Raw genomic sequence first — 18,603 nt, forward strand, 5'->3', positions numbered from 1 at the left:
GGAGCATGCAGCACCAGCAAAGAATTTTAATAATGTTTACTGTACCTAACAGGTCATGCTCATGACAAAGATAATGCCTTTGAACCTGCTGAAGACCAAGGCCTTGATCCTTCAAGCTAGTCCACCCATATGGAATCCCCCCTAGTGACTTTTGACTGGACTTTGTGTGGGTGCAGGATGCACCTGCATGGAGCTCCTTTGCAGGATTGGGGCCCAAATGTGTATTATTGCTCATTTCAAATAAGGGGGAAAAGTCTAAAATAAGAAAACCTCTCTTTGCTTTTAGTACTATGGCTTACATAGTCCATTTACTAATTTGACATTTTTCACCTCTTTTGAGATTTATATGGGCTGCAAGTGAAAAGGATGGCATTGTACTAAAGGGGTGACTGACAAACATCAAAAGCCTTCTTTAAGATGTTCCCATTTTTGTGACTGCAATGAGGAAATTTACATGAAAATGTGTTTATGTGTATGCAGGTATTCCTGTGCACCCCCTTGATAAATTCATAAATTGTAGAGCCAAATGATAAACAACAGTCATGTGATGAAGACTGTTAGCATGCAACTTTGACTGCCTAACCTGCCCTCTGCCTTCTAACCAGTCTCCCTGTAACTCACACTAACACTCCAAACCCTTGACTGTCAAGCAGCTTCAAACAAGCTGCCATTTTAAAATATCAATTTGCTAGAGAAATGTTTCCTCACTCACTCACCAAATGTAGAATTTTACACTCAATTGGCCCCAGCCTGAGATCCAAGATAGGCCAAATTCAGTCATAGATCAGTGACAGATTTTCTGAATATACAAATGTCATGGCTTTAAGGCAACGTACTTTGCAGCATCACGGGGCTAGAAACTTTAGCTTTCCATGATGGGGAGGTGTGATATAAAGGTGTAATTAGCACTTCGTTGTGATAATCTGCAAAACATACTCATGGCTTCACAACTTGCAAGTAATGGGGACAACTCAATTTTATCCTGATAAAACCTGTATACTGCAATATGCTACAGACCTGATCCAAAGCTTAACAAAATCAATGGAAAGACTCCTAGAGACTGCAGTGGGCTTTGAACTGAGCCCTCTAACTCTAACATATCCTATGATGCTTGCACTCGTCAAAATACAAGTGGGCTGTAGCCCACAAAAGCTTATGCTCAAATAAATTTGTTAGTCTCTAAGGTGCCACAAGTACTCCTGTTCTTTTTGCGGCTACAGACTAACACGGCTGCTACTATGAAACCATATAGTAGATGCTACACAATATAGTTAATATTGCTAAAAATAGAAGCTTGCCAAGTCTGCATTCAGAATACACCTATATAAGCCCAACACAATACAATCAAACAGATTAGTTGTTCCAGTCTCAGCCAACTAAATACTCTCCTGCTCCATTAACACAATTGCACTGGTGCAAGTCCAGTGCATGAACAAGACATATGTCTACAAGCATGAGTTTAATTCAGCACTTACTGTACTTCTTATTACTTCAGCTCTGGTTTACCATTTTGTCCTTTCATACTTAACATTTGCTGGAGGATTGCCTTCCTGTAGGAGTACACATACCATAAGATTTGCCTTCTATTAAATTTATTGAAAATCCCTTGTTTTAACATCTGCTATTATCGCTGTACAAGCAGTAAAAGTAGTGATTACTTTCCAATAATTTGAACTGTAACAAAAGATACTCATAATTTCAAGTATGTCACTATAAGAAATTAGAATTCCAAGACTGTAAAAAAAGTTAATGTAGGTCAGCGTTTATTATATTCTCATTGCCCTGTAACAAGATTGTGCAGGCCTCTTTTTAATTCCATAATTTATGCCTCTTAGTTAACATTTTCAGTGCCTTAGCACATAGGTCCCCATCCTGTAATCAGATCCATGTTTACTGACTTTTGACCTGAGGATCCTAAATGGTATCAATGGAATTTCACATGAGTGCGAGGTCCACCACATTGATCAAATTGCAAGATCAAGGTAATAGATTTTCATTCAATGAACAGTGTGTGTGTCTGTGCCATCATTACTTATTTTACACTGAATTTTGTAAATTAATACATTCTTTAAAATTAGCTCTCTCAGCTGGGCCGTTTTCCTTCAATTTTAATGGTAAGTACTGACACAAGTTAATTTATTTCAATTCCAAATCTCTCCTGGTTCTCAGAATAGATGGCAGATCTGTGGCATTCAGATTGTATCAATCCGGCATATAATTGAAATGTGGACCAACTGCAATTGGTTTTTTTTTTTGTTTTTTTTACTGAAAAGCCAGTAATCATCCATACACTAATCATCCATACACATTTTCAGATCATTTTTAGGCAGCATTAGTCTAAGAACACTTAAAAGATTCCAAATGCTTTAGAAATATATTTATCATCATCATCTTGGAAAGGTAAATGGCAAAGCAAAAAATTTCCCAAGATCTGAACTGAAGACTGCAATAAATATTAAGCTTGTGTAAATATAAATAGGAGGAAACAGGGCAGATTTTAATAGATTTTTCTGTGCAGCTCATATGGGGAAAACGTGACACTGTGAATTAATAATGTCAAAAAAAGTCTTTTAGATTTCATGTTCCATTAAAAAAAATCTATTATCCCTTACCTTGAAGCACAGGAGAAAAGCAAGAGAAATACATCAATACTAATCATATAGTGCATTTCACATCCAGTACATTACTTTGGTGAAGTTGTTGTTTAAAAGAATTGCAACACTGAGCCAAACCATCTTCAGAATTTTATATAAAAGCAGTAAGAGCTTGGTGTTTGATGGTGCAGAATTGATATTACTAAATGACTTTAAAAGAAAGAAAATACCCTCCCTGCTCAGTAAGACAGAAAAGGGTCTTTTTAGTAATAAAATATGTTCTTTATTTGCAAGTTAAAGGCATGATTCTGCCATCCTTACTCATGTTGAGTAGTACCTTACTCCACAAGTAACCATATTAATTACCATGTAAGTGCCAGTATGAAAGAGAATATGTCTACATTGTAATAGGGGAGAGGGTGTTTGCCACATGTGTAGACATACCCAAGCTAGCTTTACTCTAACTAGCTTGGATGGCAGCATGGGCTTTAGGGCAGACTGCACAAGCCTGCCTGGGACCCTGAGTAATTACTCAGGCAGCTAGCTCATGCTAAAGCTTCACTGCTATCAGTACACAAGCTAGCTAGATTAAAGCTACCTCAAATATGACTATCTGTGCTGTAACTGAACCCCTCTCCCCAACTGCAGTGCAGACATTCCCTGAATGTTGCAGAATTGAACCCTCAGTGTTAACTGATTTTAAATGGTAAAAGTTTCTACGGCCTCCAAATTACTCTTTTATTCCATGCAGAAAAGGAAATAATTCAGGTACCTTGCCTTTTCAATGACTCCCATTTGTTGATGAACATCAATAAATTCCATAAGCTGCTTCTGTAATGCTTTCTCCTTGCCCTCAATTTGCTTAATGAAGTTATGCTGCAAAAGATCAGATATTGTCGGGCGCTTCTCGTAATCTTTAGTCAAGCACCTGCATTGGCAGAAAAAGCAGGTGATCATACACAGATTGTTAAGCAGTAAAGTATAATTTTGAATTCATTCATGCCTAAGTCACATACCTACAGGACTGTCTCATTAAAGTATGCACATCTTAATCATACCAGCCATAAACAGACAGACAGAAGTTTGGATAGAATTTGGGATCAAAAGATGTTAAATCGCTGTATTTTAAATCAGAAATATGAGGCAGCTTAAAGAAACTGCTGGAAAAATAGAAAGCCATTAGTTCTAATTTCATTGTGGCTTCTCAATAGGACAGTTAAATTGACACTAGGTATGTAAACTGAGAATGTATATGTTGGTTACCTCTGGGTTAAAAAAAAAAAAGCATGTGATTTTTAGGAACGTTTAGATCCCGACTGTGAGCTTGGGCCCATCCCTAGTGCTGACTTGAATGCCCAAATACAGGTTAAAGATATAATGTTTAGGTGCCTATCCTTGAATATTGGATTCCCCATACACTATAAATAGAATTTATGTTCTAAATAGCAGATTCTAAGGGAAAGAATATACTGTACTGTTCACCACTCTCTTTACAAAGCCTTCAAAAGTGACTTCAGATGCAACAGAACCAGTGTTGTTCCCCTAGGGAAAGGTGGGAAACATTTGCGAAGCTTCACAGTCCCGTTCTAGATATGCTCCCTACACATCCTTATGTAGCAAGGCTAGGAGGTAGGGCCAGCTGGAAGAGAAATGGGAATGGTGTCAATGGATCTGCTGCTACGCGGAGCCACCAGCTACTGTCCCTGCAAAGAAGGGCCACAGAGCTAGAGGGGCTACTCCCAGCTCAACAGAGCTACACAGCCACACCCCAATAGGGGCCTGTTATAGGTCAAAGGGTTTAGCCCTTAATGGATTCCTTTTCAGGGTCACTAGAATGTTACCGAAATATTGGGTTTGCCTAGCTGAGAGCCAATTAACAGCCTGACAGGGATAAGGAAAAATGCTTTATTTTGCAGAAAAAGGAGAGCCTGTACCTTGGTACAAAAGACTTTGTTTTACACAAATTTTACAAACCTTTTATATACATTTAGACAAAGACCCTTGCGTGTTAATACTTGATTGGTAAGTGTAAAGTCTCATGTTTTCCTTATTTAAGTAGAACTAACTGGTTAGGAGCAGGATTTTTTTGCCTTGAGGCAGAGGAAAAGAGATAGTGAAAAAATGCAAGCTACTGTGTTTATGAGCAGTACCTACTTCCCCCCCACCTACTGGCCACTTGTAATTTATTAAGGGGGGTTAGCCAGCTTTCACAATCCCCCCTTCGGGCTTGGCAAGCCCAGATTGCCAGGCCCGTAGCGTAATTTACGATTAAGCTGAAGAGACAGGTACTGAGTTGTTTTACGGACAGCAGAACCTTTGATTACAGCATTATATAGACATTTTGTGCATTGTATTACTATTTAAACAATACATAGGAAAAACAAACAGAAAAGAATTTATTTAACAATTGTACGGAAAAGGCCTGTAAACCATGACCCAAGGTTTGGGAGAAGGTTTTTAAAATTAAAGGTACGATTAAGAGATACAGCATGAAAAACAACAGCCGCATTTTTAATAGCCCGTAAATTTTGTTTAATTAAGTTAGAGTGATTAACATAAAAGCAGCATTTTTTTTAATGCGAGCACAAGCCCCTTTTAATTTAGCATTTATTGCATTTAGCACATGTTTATTTTGCATAGCTACTTTTGTCCCTGCAAAGAAGGGCCACAGAGCTAGAGGGGCTACTCCCAGCTCAACAGAGCTACACAGCCACACCCCAATAGGAGACTGTTATAGGTCAAAGGGTTTAGCCCTTAATGGATTCCTTTTCAGGGTCACTAGAACTTTGAGAAATATTTTATTTTAAAATTGAAGGCAACTGTCTATTTATGGGACAAACCCTGAAATCTTGAAACCATATTTGAAACAATTATTATAGATAAGAGTCACAGGACCTTTCACACCTAAATCACTGGTTCAAAATCCTGACCCTATTGCCTTCAAGTCTCCCACTGATTTCAGTGAGGCCAGGATTTCACCCCAGGCCTTTTGTAGATGATAATTTATTACTGCATCACTCTTTGGTGGCCTATGTGAAATAAGTTTGTGGCCTGAGTCCAGTTACTTCAGGATACACCTCAAACCACCATCTGTATTGGGGAAAGGGGGAGAGGAGAGGAAGCTTAAAAGAAATTCACAAATCGTTAATTGGCACATATCAACCACAAAGTCATAAGAAAGATTTACATTTATGGGGTAGATCCTCAGATGGTGAAAACTAGTGAAGCTCTGTTGACATCATGTGAACTGTGCCAATCTGCTCTTCATAATCCTTTTATTTTTAAATTATTTGTTGTTGGGTTTTTTTAACAGAAATTTGCTTAATAAAAAGTGTGTTAACATGGCATAGCGATCTGGCTAATTAAGAAGCTATATAAGCCCAGGATAGGCATTCCCTGCTAGATAGTTACGTAAGTTCAGATCCTGCTCCATCAGAGCTGGGCAGGAAATAGTTTTCCCATCCTGTGAAAATTTTTGAGATTTAAATTTTTTTCCACTCTGCATTGTGACAAATGAGACCTTTAAAAATGTTTCATGAAAAACCAAGGGAGGGGAGGGAAAGAGAGGAAGAGCAAGAGAGCACACACAACATCAGAATAGTCAATAGCTGGGTGGTTAGGGCACTCACCTGGGGCATAAGAGACCCCAGTTAAAAGTTTCTTCTCTGAAAAGTTCGTGGAATCAGCATTTTCCAACCAAAAACTGTCGAAAAATTCCCAACTAGCTCTACTCTCCATCCATTAGATTAAACCATTCAACCAAGCCATTTCATAATACCAGGGAAAAATTCTGTCTGTTCTCAGTTACACTTGTACAGTTAAATTGGTACCGTTCCACTGAACATGTTTTCAGGGGTGTAACTGAGGAACCAACAATAGCCAGTAAGCTTTCCACACATGACGGGAACAGCATATGGTCTGAAACAACAAACAATATACACTGGAAATCCTATAGAACAGATGTAAGTCACACTGATACCAAATTCACCCTGATTCATGTTAATATTGTATTTTAGAAACAGTAGTCAGACTGATATTCGAATTGTCACCTGAAGCCTGAGTTTGCAGGAAGCCTAAGATAAAACCATATTGCTTATATATTTACAAATAAAAAGAGGACTTTATACAAAGCAAGGTTTACTATAATAAATAATGTGGGGGAACAAGGGAGAAATATATTTGTAGTGACAGATTTCCAGACAGAATACAAAGATGTAATATTTCAACTACATTTATGCACACATCTTATGTACACATCCTATTTGGTCAAAAGGGTCTCAATTAATGGTCTCATTTCTTACTCACTTGTTAATAAAGTCGTTGAACTGCGATGACCACAGCTCCGGTTGGCGTAATGTTGGAGGTGGATTTCTGTGAAGGTCAGTATTATGATAAGTTAATATGTACACACTTGACAAAAACAACGTAAGAAGGCAGGCTGAGTAATGAGTTTTAGGAGGGCTATTGAAAAAAATATTGATTTCCACTGGTTAAAGGAGCATTGTGTAGCCAATATAATACTTCATTAACCTCCTACTTTACATAACTAACAAAGCATGAGGAAAATCTACCAAATATAATCAAGAATTGCTGTCATTTTTCAAGCATATCAATAAAAACAAATGAACCTAATGACCTATTTGTATTATTTGTATTATTATTTGTATTGACATTATTTGTACATTGTGACAGGACCCTTCTTTCTTTCAAAGCAGGAGGCAATTGATTTTTTCTTTTAAAATCAGGAGCTCTTTAAGGAATTCTATCTTAAATTTCAAAAAAGGATCATAGCCCCATTGCATTAACTGGCCCATTAACAAAGTATCAACATTAATGAACACTCTTATTATCTATTTGTGATTCACTAAGACACCAAATGACAGTAAAAGGATTACATTTAGACCTGCTATACATGGGCACCATTGCTTTGCCTTCCATGGAATTGCATCTGCTTACTGTAGCTTTGAATTTGGCTCAAAGTATTTTGATTTCATCTTTTTCCTTTGAAATACTGTAAAGTGGACATTTTCCACTTGACATACCCAGTAATGCAAAAAGAAATCACTTAAAAATGAGGCTGTTTTTCAAAACAGTGCTATATCCACTAGGCAATGCTGCCTCTCTTTTAGTAGGAGGAACTTGTAGGCTTCACAAATCAAAGGGCAAATCTGGTAAACTCTGCCAACCCTAACAATGGCTCTCTTCTCTCAGTCGCGAAATTCTAAATCTGTGCATCTTTAATGGCTATGTCAAAGAAACAAGTGCCAGCTAGCATGTCACTAAGAGGATGTATCACCCTCTTTTCCTCAAGCTCCCATCTCACTGTGTTTCTCCATGTCAGTATAACAAAAATAGAGTTTGAAGTGGGCTTGGATTTTACAGTCACTCAAGTGAAGGAGGGAGGTTGCCCAGTGTCTTTTGTTCTTTGAGATGGAAGTTCCTCAGAATACTGTGTGAGGACAAAGCATTGTGGGTTCTTCAGTCTTAGAGCTCAAAAAAAGCATTTTCAGAAGGAGTGCTGGCTGCATGTAGCTTGTATGGACAGCAGTGTTGAAACAGGCCGTAGTTGCGCTGGTGGGAGTGGGTGGGAAAATGTGCATTTGTGACTAGGGGAACATTAGTCCACTGCAGGGGGTATGACAGAACCTGCAAGACATTTGATTAGAGAAGTTAACTACATATTGTCCTGACCTGTTTGTAGGAATCAGACGGGACATTCCAAGCTCAGATCACTGTTTGTAGCAGCACACAAAGGACTTGACTGAATTCTGCACCCCTTCAGCATAGGGCAGCAGAAATATCCCTGCAGATAAAATGCATGCTGAAGTCTGTCCAACGTGGATGCAGTGCCCACAATCAGCCCTGCACTCCTGGAGACTTGTATATGCTTGAGGCAGAGTGCAGGGATGACTGTGGGACAGCGTGCTTCTGCACTGCTCCCTGGGTGGAATTAGTCCTTAATATTCAGTTGTTAGATATAAAGGTGCCCAAGTTTGGTAGGAGTGAGTATGAGAAAGTGGTGGGGATTAGACTAATACTGTGAGAAATAAGGGTATGAAGACATTACCTTGGTATTTTGAAAAGAGCTCTCATAGGATGCAAGTCAGCAAGAGGTGGATCTCCATCTCCTAGCTCTATGGCAGTGATACCCAGTGACCATGCATCACATCTGGCATCATAGGAGCTGTCCAGCTGCTGCTCACATGCAATGACCTGTGAGAGGAATACTGTTTTTAGGTTCACATTGTTCATTTATGAAAATTTTCATGAGTATCTACACTGAAAAGCACAGCAGTCTGAACAACCATATGGTGAGAAACTCACTGCGATAAACTAGAAATCTATTGAAAAGTAAGCATTTACATTACATTTAGCATATCCAAGTCTCCTGTTGGTGCCTGTCATATTGCAGAAAAGCAGTGCTGAAATCAGAGAGAGCAAACTGGTGATTACATCCTACCCCTGCTTCTCAATTCTGCTATAGGAGTTGGGGGGTGGGGAACTCCTACCTACCTATGTATACACCACACCACATTGACGCCTGAGTATTAAAGGAGTGTACCAGCACACCATAACATAGAGTCCAATGTGGCTCTGCCTTCTGGAATGGAATGGCAGTGACAGGGACCTCCTCCCCACTAGAGACATAGGTGTAGTAGTATGCGGCCCTTTCTGCTGCCCTCTTTGCAGGATTCCCCTCTGGAGCAGCAGAGATGACAGCCAGGGTCCCCTCTTCCCCTCACAGAGCCAAGGGCAGCGGGATTCCCTCAGAACCTATACTCTGGTTGCTGGGATACCTGCTTGGGTGGGTTGGTTTGTGGACTGGGTCCACTGTACTATTCTCTCCTTCTCCTGCACAGAGTCCTCTGCTCAGGTGATGTTGGCAGAGCCACCTAAAGCAATGGATCTTGGAGTTAACATCCCACTGAGAAGACAGTGGCAAGTCAGACCTCTCACAACTCTTGTTTCAAACTATCTGCAGATTCATAACTGGGAGGGCCATACATTTCCTTTAAAAAAAAAAAGATAGCTGAAGTGACACCAGGAGCTAAGAATGGGCATATCTCATCTATGTCTTAGTCCAGGCTTTACTTCCTCCAATTACAGTACTGCAGAAAAAAGACATACTTTCTGTCTCTGGTGAGATGGCAGTCTAGTGAGGGAGGGTCTAAAGCAGCTTCCCTCTTTCTTGCATTTATTTATTGGATTTTTTTAAAAAAGTGACTTTCATAACACCTATGGATGCATATACAATACAGTTGACAAAAGAATATAAAATATGTTGCCCACATTCAATAGAACTTAAAGACTACCTCAGAATTTTGTAACAATACAGCCCCCACTACTCCTGTCTTGGGCATATTGGTTTATCAACAGAAGAACTTCACTGCATCAACACTATAAACATTTTGTTCAATATTAATAAACACGCAGTGCCCCATGCTTCCCTCTGCATCTGCACACAGAGACTGAACCTGCAGAAGAGCAGAATTCTGCTCTTTGCAGCATTCATCTTCTTCACCCAACCCCATGGAAGCCTCTCCACAGAATCCTGCTTTGTAGAGTTGGAGGAAACAAAGTAGAAGCCAGTTGGGTTCCTTCAGATTCTCCTGCCTGAAGCTCATGAGGGAAAGCAGTGGAAGCCAAAGGTTTAGTAAAGTACACTGTTTTCCCTCTGCACTCTGGAACCTCTTTTTAAGGAGCGTCGTGGGCAGCTGCAATAAGGAGAATCCCTGGAAGCCATGTTTGCGGCAGGAAGCATGCTTAAAATGGCAGAGCTGTGGCAAGGAATGTCTGTGTGGATGACTCTTGCATCCTGAAAATGCCAAAATCCATGCAGATGTCAGGTGATCTGAGGGACAAGAGGGCGGAACCCCAGTCTTCTTCTGTAGAGGGGAAGCAAACAATGGCCTACACCAGAGAGAAGAACTTGGAGGAAACTCAGTAAGGTCAAACTTGTGAAGTTTCCTCTCCCTTCTGTGGGTTATTCCTGTGGGGGAGGGAAGAGATAATAGCACTGTACAGTTCTTCCTCTGTTATGAACCAAGCATCAAAAAAGAAACTTGGTTTGCAGTCTGTCCCACTGGGCACCCATTCTGCCAGTTTCACAGAGAGAGAATTTCTCAACAAGATGGCCACCATTAGCAGCACATTCAGAAATGCCAATTTTAATTAAAAACTTTATTTTTGAATTCATTTCAGCTAATTCACAATGACAGATGAGTCGGGAAATTTCAGCTAATTAGCTACTGGGCTGAACAAACAAAGTAGTTTTTTTCCCTATAAATAGTACAATTGCATATACTATAAAACATTTTTATTTTCTTGCAAACAATGTATTGCTGCATATGCTTATTTAATCAACTTAATCTGTCCTATTGGAGTTTATAATATCTATTTGTATACTTACTCTAGATATAAAAAAGCAATCAAAGTTACGACTAAGCTTCAAATATATATAATACATTTTAACTTATTCACACAAATCTTTTGTTGTTGTTGTCTATTCATGAAGAACGTGCTGTATTAAAAGCCTCCTGAGCAATGAGATATACAAATAAAATACATAAAATCAAGAAAGTAACCTGTTTAGTTCCATTCTGTTGTGAAATCTATAATACTCAAATAGGATCACACTGTTCTCAGTCGCTGACTTTAAAAATAGTCTTGCTGGACTGTCATTTAAAAGAGAGGACTGAAATCACAATGTAACCGTGGGTTCTTTCTACCCCTAGAAAGAAACTGATTTCAAAACATACTTTCTCCTCCAAAGAATTTCAACAAGTGATCTATGCAGCTCCTCCTGCTCTAACCACACACTATTCAATTAAATGCATTTGAATTAACATTGCATAAAAGTAAAACAGATAAAAGAAAATACAAGCATTTTAAGACTACAGGGTAAAAAGTTTTTACAATTGACATTTACATTCAATTTGCTAAAACTACTAAAATAAAAAGGAAGAGATAGAGAAGCAGAGAGACAGACAAAAGCAATCTGGAAAAAATGTATATTTTCAATTGTAATCTAACCTCTGGAGCCATCCAAAAAGGGGTGCCCACAGACGTGTTCCGACGGAGATGAGTGCTGGTCAGCTGAGCAGACACACCTAAAGGAATACAGGGAAGCTATATTCAGAGCGGTGTTTACTTTTGTTTAAATTCCATCTGGACTGTGCCATCCTCATCTTGTCCTGGGTATAAGGATGTTAAGGCTTTTTCTTTTCAAAAGCTCAGTCGTATCTTTCCAGTTGCCTGTAAATGAGTACTAAAGTCTCAGTCCTTTTGTGATGTGTTGAACATCCTCAACTTCCAGTTACTTCAATGGGAGCAGCATTTAGCCCTAAATGAGGCTTTTATGAGTAATCTGACTGCATTTTAAATGACTAATTATAGTATTCTGATGTTCTTTTTAGGAGGAAGAAACCACAAGTATTACTTGGAGAAGCAGAACTTTTTTTCTAAATATGCCGCACCCTTTAATGCATATTATTTCTTTTAGAGCTACAATACTGACACTGGTACATCTTTGTTTTATGATTTCTTTATTTATTTATTTCAATTTCAATATCATAAGAGAGATATATCCTGGAGTTCTGAACTGCCTCACCATCATTGAAAATGTAAACCCTAACCTTAGACACAACAACAACAACAAGAAGAAGTAAGCAGTCATGGGATAAGAGGGAAGTCCTTTCAAGGATCAGTAACAGGTTAAAAGATAGGAGACAAAGGGCAGGAATAAACAGTCAGTTGACACAGTGCAGAGAGGTAAATTTTAGGGTCCCCCAAAATTTGTTCTGGGACCAGCGCTGTTCAACATATTCATAAATGAGCTGGATAAAGAAGTAAATAGTGAGGTGGCAAAGTTGGGCGACAATACAAAATTACTCAAAATAGTTAAGTTCAAAACTGACTGTGAAGAGTTAGAAAGGAATCTAACAAAACTGGGTTGCTGCCCTGGGTGACTCGGTAACAAAATGGCAGATGAAATTCAAAGTTGATAAGTGCAAAGTACTGAATATTGGAAAACATAATCCCAACTATAAAAATGATGGGGTCTAAATTAGTTGTTACTGCTCAAGAAAGATATTGGAGTCAATGTGAATATTCTCTGAAAACATCTGCTCAATGTGCAGCAGCAGTCAAAAAGCTAACAGAATGCAAGGAACCATGAGGAAAGGGATATATAAGAAGTCAGAAAATATCATAATGCAACAATATAAATCCATGGTTTGCCTACACCTTGAATACTGCATGCTGTTCTGGTCACCTCTTCTCACAAAAGATATATTAGATTTGAAAAAAGTAAAGAGAAGGGCAGCAAAAATGATTAGGGGTATGGAACAACTTCCATATGAGGAGAGATTAAAAGACTGGGATTGTTCTGCTTAGAAAAGAGACATCTAACGGGGGATATGATAGAGGTCTATAAAATCATGAATGGTGTGGAGAAAGTAAATAAGGAAGGGTTATTTACTCCTTCACATAACACAATAATCAGGAGTTAACCAATGAGATTAATAGGCAGCAAGTTTAAAACAAACATAAGGAAGTACTTCTTCATACACTGCACAGTCAACTTGACGGAACCTGTTGCCAGGGTATGTTGCGAAGGTCAAAAGTATATTTGGGTTCAAAAAGGAATTAGACAAGTTCCTGGAGAATAGGTCCATCAATGGCTATTAGCTAAGGTGGTCTGGAATGCATTCCATGCTCTGGGTGTACCTAAAAATCTGACTGCCAAAAGATGAGAAGGATGACAGGAGATGGCTCACTCGATAACTGCCCTGTTCTGTTCATTCCCTCTGAAACATCTGGCACTAGCCACTGTATAAAGACAGGTACCGGGCAAGACGGACCATTGGCCATTCTTATGTTCTTAACAAAACAAAAACAGTTAATCAGCATGACATTTTTACAAAACGTAAATCTCCACATGCTGTGTCCAGCCCCAAATCTCCCCCACCCAAATGCCTGTTAAAAATGGACTTGCAGCATGAACTGAAGATCAGCAAATCCAGGCTACTTCACACCAAAGTATGGGGAGTATGCAAAGTCACAGATCCTTCACTGGGTCTGATCAAGAGCCCATTAAAGTCCGTTGACTACAACGGATTTTGCATCAGGACCATGGAGAATGTCTTGTCATAGATCATAGAATCATAGATTAGGGTTGGAAGAGCAGCTTCCTCTCCTACAAAAGAAGGGAACTCTAGATTGAGTGCCTCCACTAATCACAACAGAAGCAATATCAGCTAGCGGGGAGAGGTAGTCTATAAGGTAGGCAGATCCCATGACATTTAGGGCTTTAGAAGTCAAAACCAATATCTTAATTTCCACCCAGAAACCAATAGGTGCAGATCCTGAGGTGCTGGTGTCATGTCTAGTGATTGTGCACTTAACAAGCGGGCTGCCACATTTTGCACTTGCTTCAGCTTCTGAACATATTTAAAGGACACTATCCTCCAGACTACAGGTGACAAAGGCATGGTAACAAGGTCCACATTCACGAGCAGAGTCTGCAAACTCCTGGACCGACAGAGCTGGAAAAATTTGACCAGGTAACTGATAATCAATGTCTCACAGTATTATGGAACCTAACCAGAACTCCCACATTGTGAATTTGATAATAAATTATTAATGCTTATCCTCAGTCGGAAGGGGACAGACCCTTTGGTTACTTCCTTCAACCAGCCATAATCCCCTGTGGCTCAGCTAGATTGAATGGCAACCAAACTCATTTTCATCCAGGGCCCAATCTTGCCTAGACACCAAGAAAGACGCCTAATCACATGCTCTGGGCTGGAAAAGTCATAGCGATAAAGATGGGTATCCTCAGCACATCCTCAACAATCCTAAAAGCCTCAGATAAACATTGAATAAAAGGGGTGACAGCACAGAACCTTGGTAATAACCCTTGAGAGCATTATCGGGGCACAGGAGCAACAGTGCCATTGTGTGTGTAACCAGGACAGCACCCCATCTGGCAAGGGCAAATTAAGTCAGAGGCATCAAGATATTGTGAGAGTTCTCTCACCACAATTGTTTCCATAATCTTAACCGAAACTGGAATATCAGATACTAGTCAATCAATAATGGATAGACTGTCAGTGTCTGGGGATGGCTCTTTGAACAGAGGCTGCACATGTTTCTTTTCAACTATTAGCATCCCACCATGCCCAGTGAAGGCTTCGGCGATCTCCATCAGCAACAAACTCAGTATTTCCCAATGGCCTTAACTGACCATGAAGGAAAATGGATCCAAAGCCCAGATCATGGCATTAAATTCTCCTGAAACATCCAGAACTTCAGTGAATAAGACTGGCCAAAGCAAGCAGAGATAACATAGCTTTTGTTCTTTCCAGATATTGCCTGCTCTGAATCCACTTCATTTTATCCACAAGAAAACATGCAGTTTTCTCATAATGGGAGCAATTCACATCAGCTACTGAGTGGAAATAGGCTGGATTAATCAGGCTGTCCATTACCCAGCGCAAATCCTCAGGTTGAGACTTTGAAGATGCTATGGTGGAGGGAAAGACACTTGACAGGAGATTATCTGGTTTTTACTTTGAATGCATGTACTCAGCTTTGATTCACAGCACAACTATACTTGTCCATCATCTAAAAGTCACTGCATAGCTACTAAAAATAAGGCTACATTAAAGCTGCTGTTTGGCAAATCAGCCTGTTGTTTAAAAAGAAACACATTCAAAATCATTACATTTGTTGTAGTTGCCTCTCTCTGTATTTTGCTATGTGAGATAACAAGTGAAATCTGCCCTTTCTTCATAGCTGTAGAGGCCCAATAAGCAGCAAAGCCACTATGGTTCATTTGCCTAGTGGTGAGCAGGATGTGAGGAGCCCTAACATGGCCTCAACATCCTTTGCACACCGTGGAGATCTGCTGCACAGTGGCTTCATCCCTGCTGCTACCGAAGGGAGTCTTGGGGCCAGGCTCTGGCCTATAGATCTATGGCTAAATGAAACCTCCAGCAAAACACACTGCAGAGAGGTTGTGCAGCAACCACAGATGCTACTACAGTCCTAAAGCTGTTTTAGTGCCCATACAGTGACTGTGCTGCCTTCGGGTTAGGGAGGAGGAGGAGGTTTCTTTCCCTTTGCTAACCACTGTGGAACTCCCCGTGCCAAGCTCTTTTACTCAGGCTTGACACAGGGACCGGATTTGGACCTAAAGGCAAAAGAAAGGCAGTAACTGAGATTTGATATTATTCCAGTGTCAGATTTTATAAATAATCGTAACTTTCTGCACAGATAAAGAGCTAACATAAAAGAAATGTTGAATATGCAAAACCTACTCAGTCTAAGTCTAGTTTCTTCTCACTGAACTGTAATAATTAAGCGAATCCTAGTTATTTATTCTTAACTTCCATAAAAAGCTGATTTAATTTGAATTGTTCATCACTATTTTCTTTAGGCTGATTTTTTTTATACCCTTTTGCTCTTGGCACTAACCTGGCATTTCAGATTACAGAGTGTAAGTCTTATGACAAATGATATTTCTTTGGGCTCTTTCTGCATCTAGGGGAAAGATGATGTCATGCCACACTTGGCAACATTTCTTCCAGCACTTCAGCAACTAATCAAGCATAAACCCAGCCAGCTCTTCTTAACTTGTACATTTTCTAACAATAACATTTTAGGGTTTTTTCCTTACTACTGCTGTAATGAAAAAACTGGACCAAGTATCTTCTGAAGGAAATCTAAAAATCCACTGCCAACACTTTTTTCATACAATGCAAAAGTGAAAAATCTTATGAAGATGAACAATTTGATAAATAAATGCATAAGTTATGCAAATACATGGACTCTCTCTCTCACACATATATATAGAAAGGAAGGCACTACATTTAGTGATAAGAAAAATAGATATTATGGGTGTGTTCAGAAAAAGATCAGGCATGTTTCTTGCCTATTATGTCTGGTAACTCTAGGCACTGGCTTACTCATGAAAAGTAGATATTTTTGCGTAGTACCCTCAGATGGCAGGTATCATACAAGCTGCACATTGTAAGCATTAGCAGAGCAGAAGTACCTGAGAACTAGAGCTACTCGGTTATGATCTTGGACTTAAATTAAGTAAGCAAATAGTAGTGCAACAATGAGTACTTTATTATCATTATTAAATATTGATATACTGTGATAGCTCCCCCAGCCCTGAGTCAGAGACTGGAGGTACATTATGATAGGCATTGTACACATAACAAAAAAGTGGTCCTTGCACCAAAGAGCTTACAATCTAAATATATGACAATAGGCAAGTATAGTGAGGTGGTGTGGTTCCGCGCTGCCCCAGAGAGAGACAAGTCCCTCCAGACACCAGAGTGGGTGGAGCCAGGGAGCTCTGAGCCCCAGGGCCGGCCCATAACATTTTGGCACGTGAGGCAGGGAGCTCAAATGATGCCCCCATGCCTTCTTCCTGTTCTACTCCTCTCATGGTACCGTTCTGCTACCTACCCCAATAAAGGAGAATTAACACCTTAAAATGCCTTGTTCAAAAATTTTAAGTAATACTTAACTTTCAAATGCCTGAACAGCAAATGTAACTTTTCTTGTCTGTATAGTAAACACTGGCATTTTTATCAGTTTGAATAATCAAAGTGGTGCTTTCTGTGCCTTCTTGGTTGGAAAGACTTGAACTGCTTCCGGCTGAAGGTCCACAGTCTGGGCCAGATCATGCTCTATTGAGATGGTTGCAAAGCCGACCAGCCTCTCCTGTGTCACTGTGGAGCATAGATGTGTTTTTATTAACTGCAGCTTGGAGAAGCTGCATTCTCCACTGGCAACTGTTACAGGAAGTGTTAGAAGTATGCGCAGAGCAACAAAAGCATTTGGAAAGAGGCTGGTCATCTTATTTGTCCATGTATATTCCAGAACAGCCTTTGTATTTGATCCTGCTGAAATGTATCTTGAAAGGGCTTTCAGTTCATCACCTAAATCACTCGCATCAATATTGCCCATGTCATCATGTGTCTACACTGTCTCTAGTGCCCTGCATTGCTGGTGTAGATCTTCTTCAGGTATAGTGAGGAGTTTTGGAATATCATACAACATTTCAAATATACTGCTGTGCTCCTTGAGCTGCATGAAATGTTCAACTGACTGTATTGCACAATCTAGCACCTGGTTAAAGAATTCAACTTTGAATTGTTGTTTGGGGTCTCTTATGGGATTATCCAGTGCCTCGTAATCAAAATGTCTTCTTCTTCGGTGACTCTTGTATTCTTGAATGGATGCAAAAATAGCTTCAGTGTGATGTTCCTCTGCCAGCTTCTGTGCACTCTTCAGAACGTTTTGAAATCCCTCATCTGACTGGTAAGACTGTAGGTACGACTTTGCTCTGTCCAGTTGTTCCATTGCTCCAGATATATAAAGGTCAACATCTTGGAGTCTCTTGCTTACAACATTTATGTCAAACAGTATGTCATGCTGTCATAACTTAGTCCCAGATTTGGACCTTCGCGTCCAAAATATGGGGGTTAGCATGAAAACCTCCAAGCTTAGTTACCAGCTTGGACCTGGTAAAGCTGCCACCACCCAAAAAATTAGAGTGTTTTGGGGCACTCTGGTCCCCCTAAAAACCTTCCCTGGGGACCCCAAGACCCAAATCCCTTGAGTCTCACAACAAAGGGAAATAAACCTTTTCCCTTCCCCCCTCCAGGTGTTCCTGGAGAGATACACAGAAGCAACTTCCGTGACTCTAAGCAGAGGGATTCCACCCTCCCCCGTTTCCAGCCTGGAAACACAAGCACTTCCCTCTTCACCCAGAGGGAATGCAAAGTCAGGCTAGTAAATCTAACACACACAGATTTCCCCCTGACTTCTTCCTCACACCAATTCCCTGGTGAACTGCAGACTCAATTCCCTGGAGTTCCCTACTAAAGAAAAACTCCAACAGGCCTTAAAAGAAAGCTTTATATAAAAAGAAAGAAAAATACATAAAAATGGTCTCTCTGTATTAAGGTGACAAATACAGGGTCATTTG

General features: G+C 39.9%; 1 protein-coding gene across 6 annotated transcripts in view; it reads right to left on the reverse strand.

The window, feature by feature from the left end:
- The window catches only part of MYO3A (myosin IIIA), a 220,499-nt gene that overhangs the window by 101,460 nt on the left and 100,436 nt on the right, over positions 1-18,603 (reverse strand). For all 6 annotated transcript variants that reach the window (XM_050939001.1, XM_050939000.1, XM_050939003.1 and 3 more), the window contains 4 exons: positions 11,628-11,704; positions 8,662-8,807; positions 6,900-6,965; positions 3,367-3,522 (listed from right to left, as the gene is read on the reverse strand). In XM_050939001.1, the coding sequence (XP_050794958.1) occupies positions 3,367-3,522; positions 6,900-6,965; positions 8,662-8,807; positions 11,628-11,704 (445 nt within the window). The remainder of the gene's footprint in view (positions 1-3,366; positions 3,523-6,899; positions 6,966-8,661; positions 8,808-11,627; positions 11,705-18,603) is intronic.

The sequence above is a fragment of the Gopherus flavomarginatus genome, chromosome 2, assembly GCF_025201925.1.
Source record: "Gopherus flavomarginatus isolate rGopFla2 chromosome 2, rGopFla2.mat.asm, whole genome shotgun sequence".
NCBI lineage: Eukaryota > Metazoa > Chordata > Testudines > Testudinidae > Gopherus > Gopherus flavomarginatus.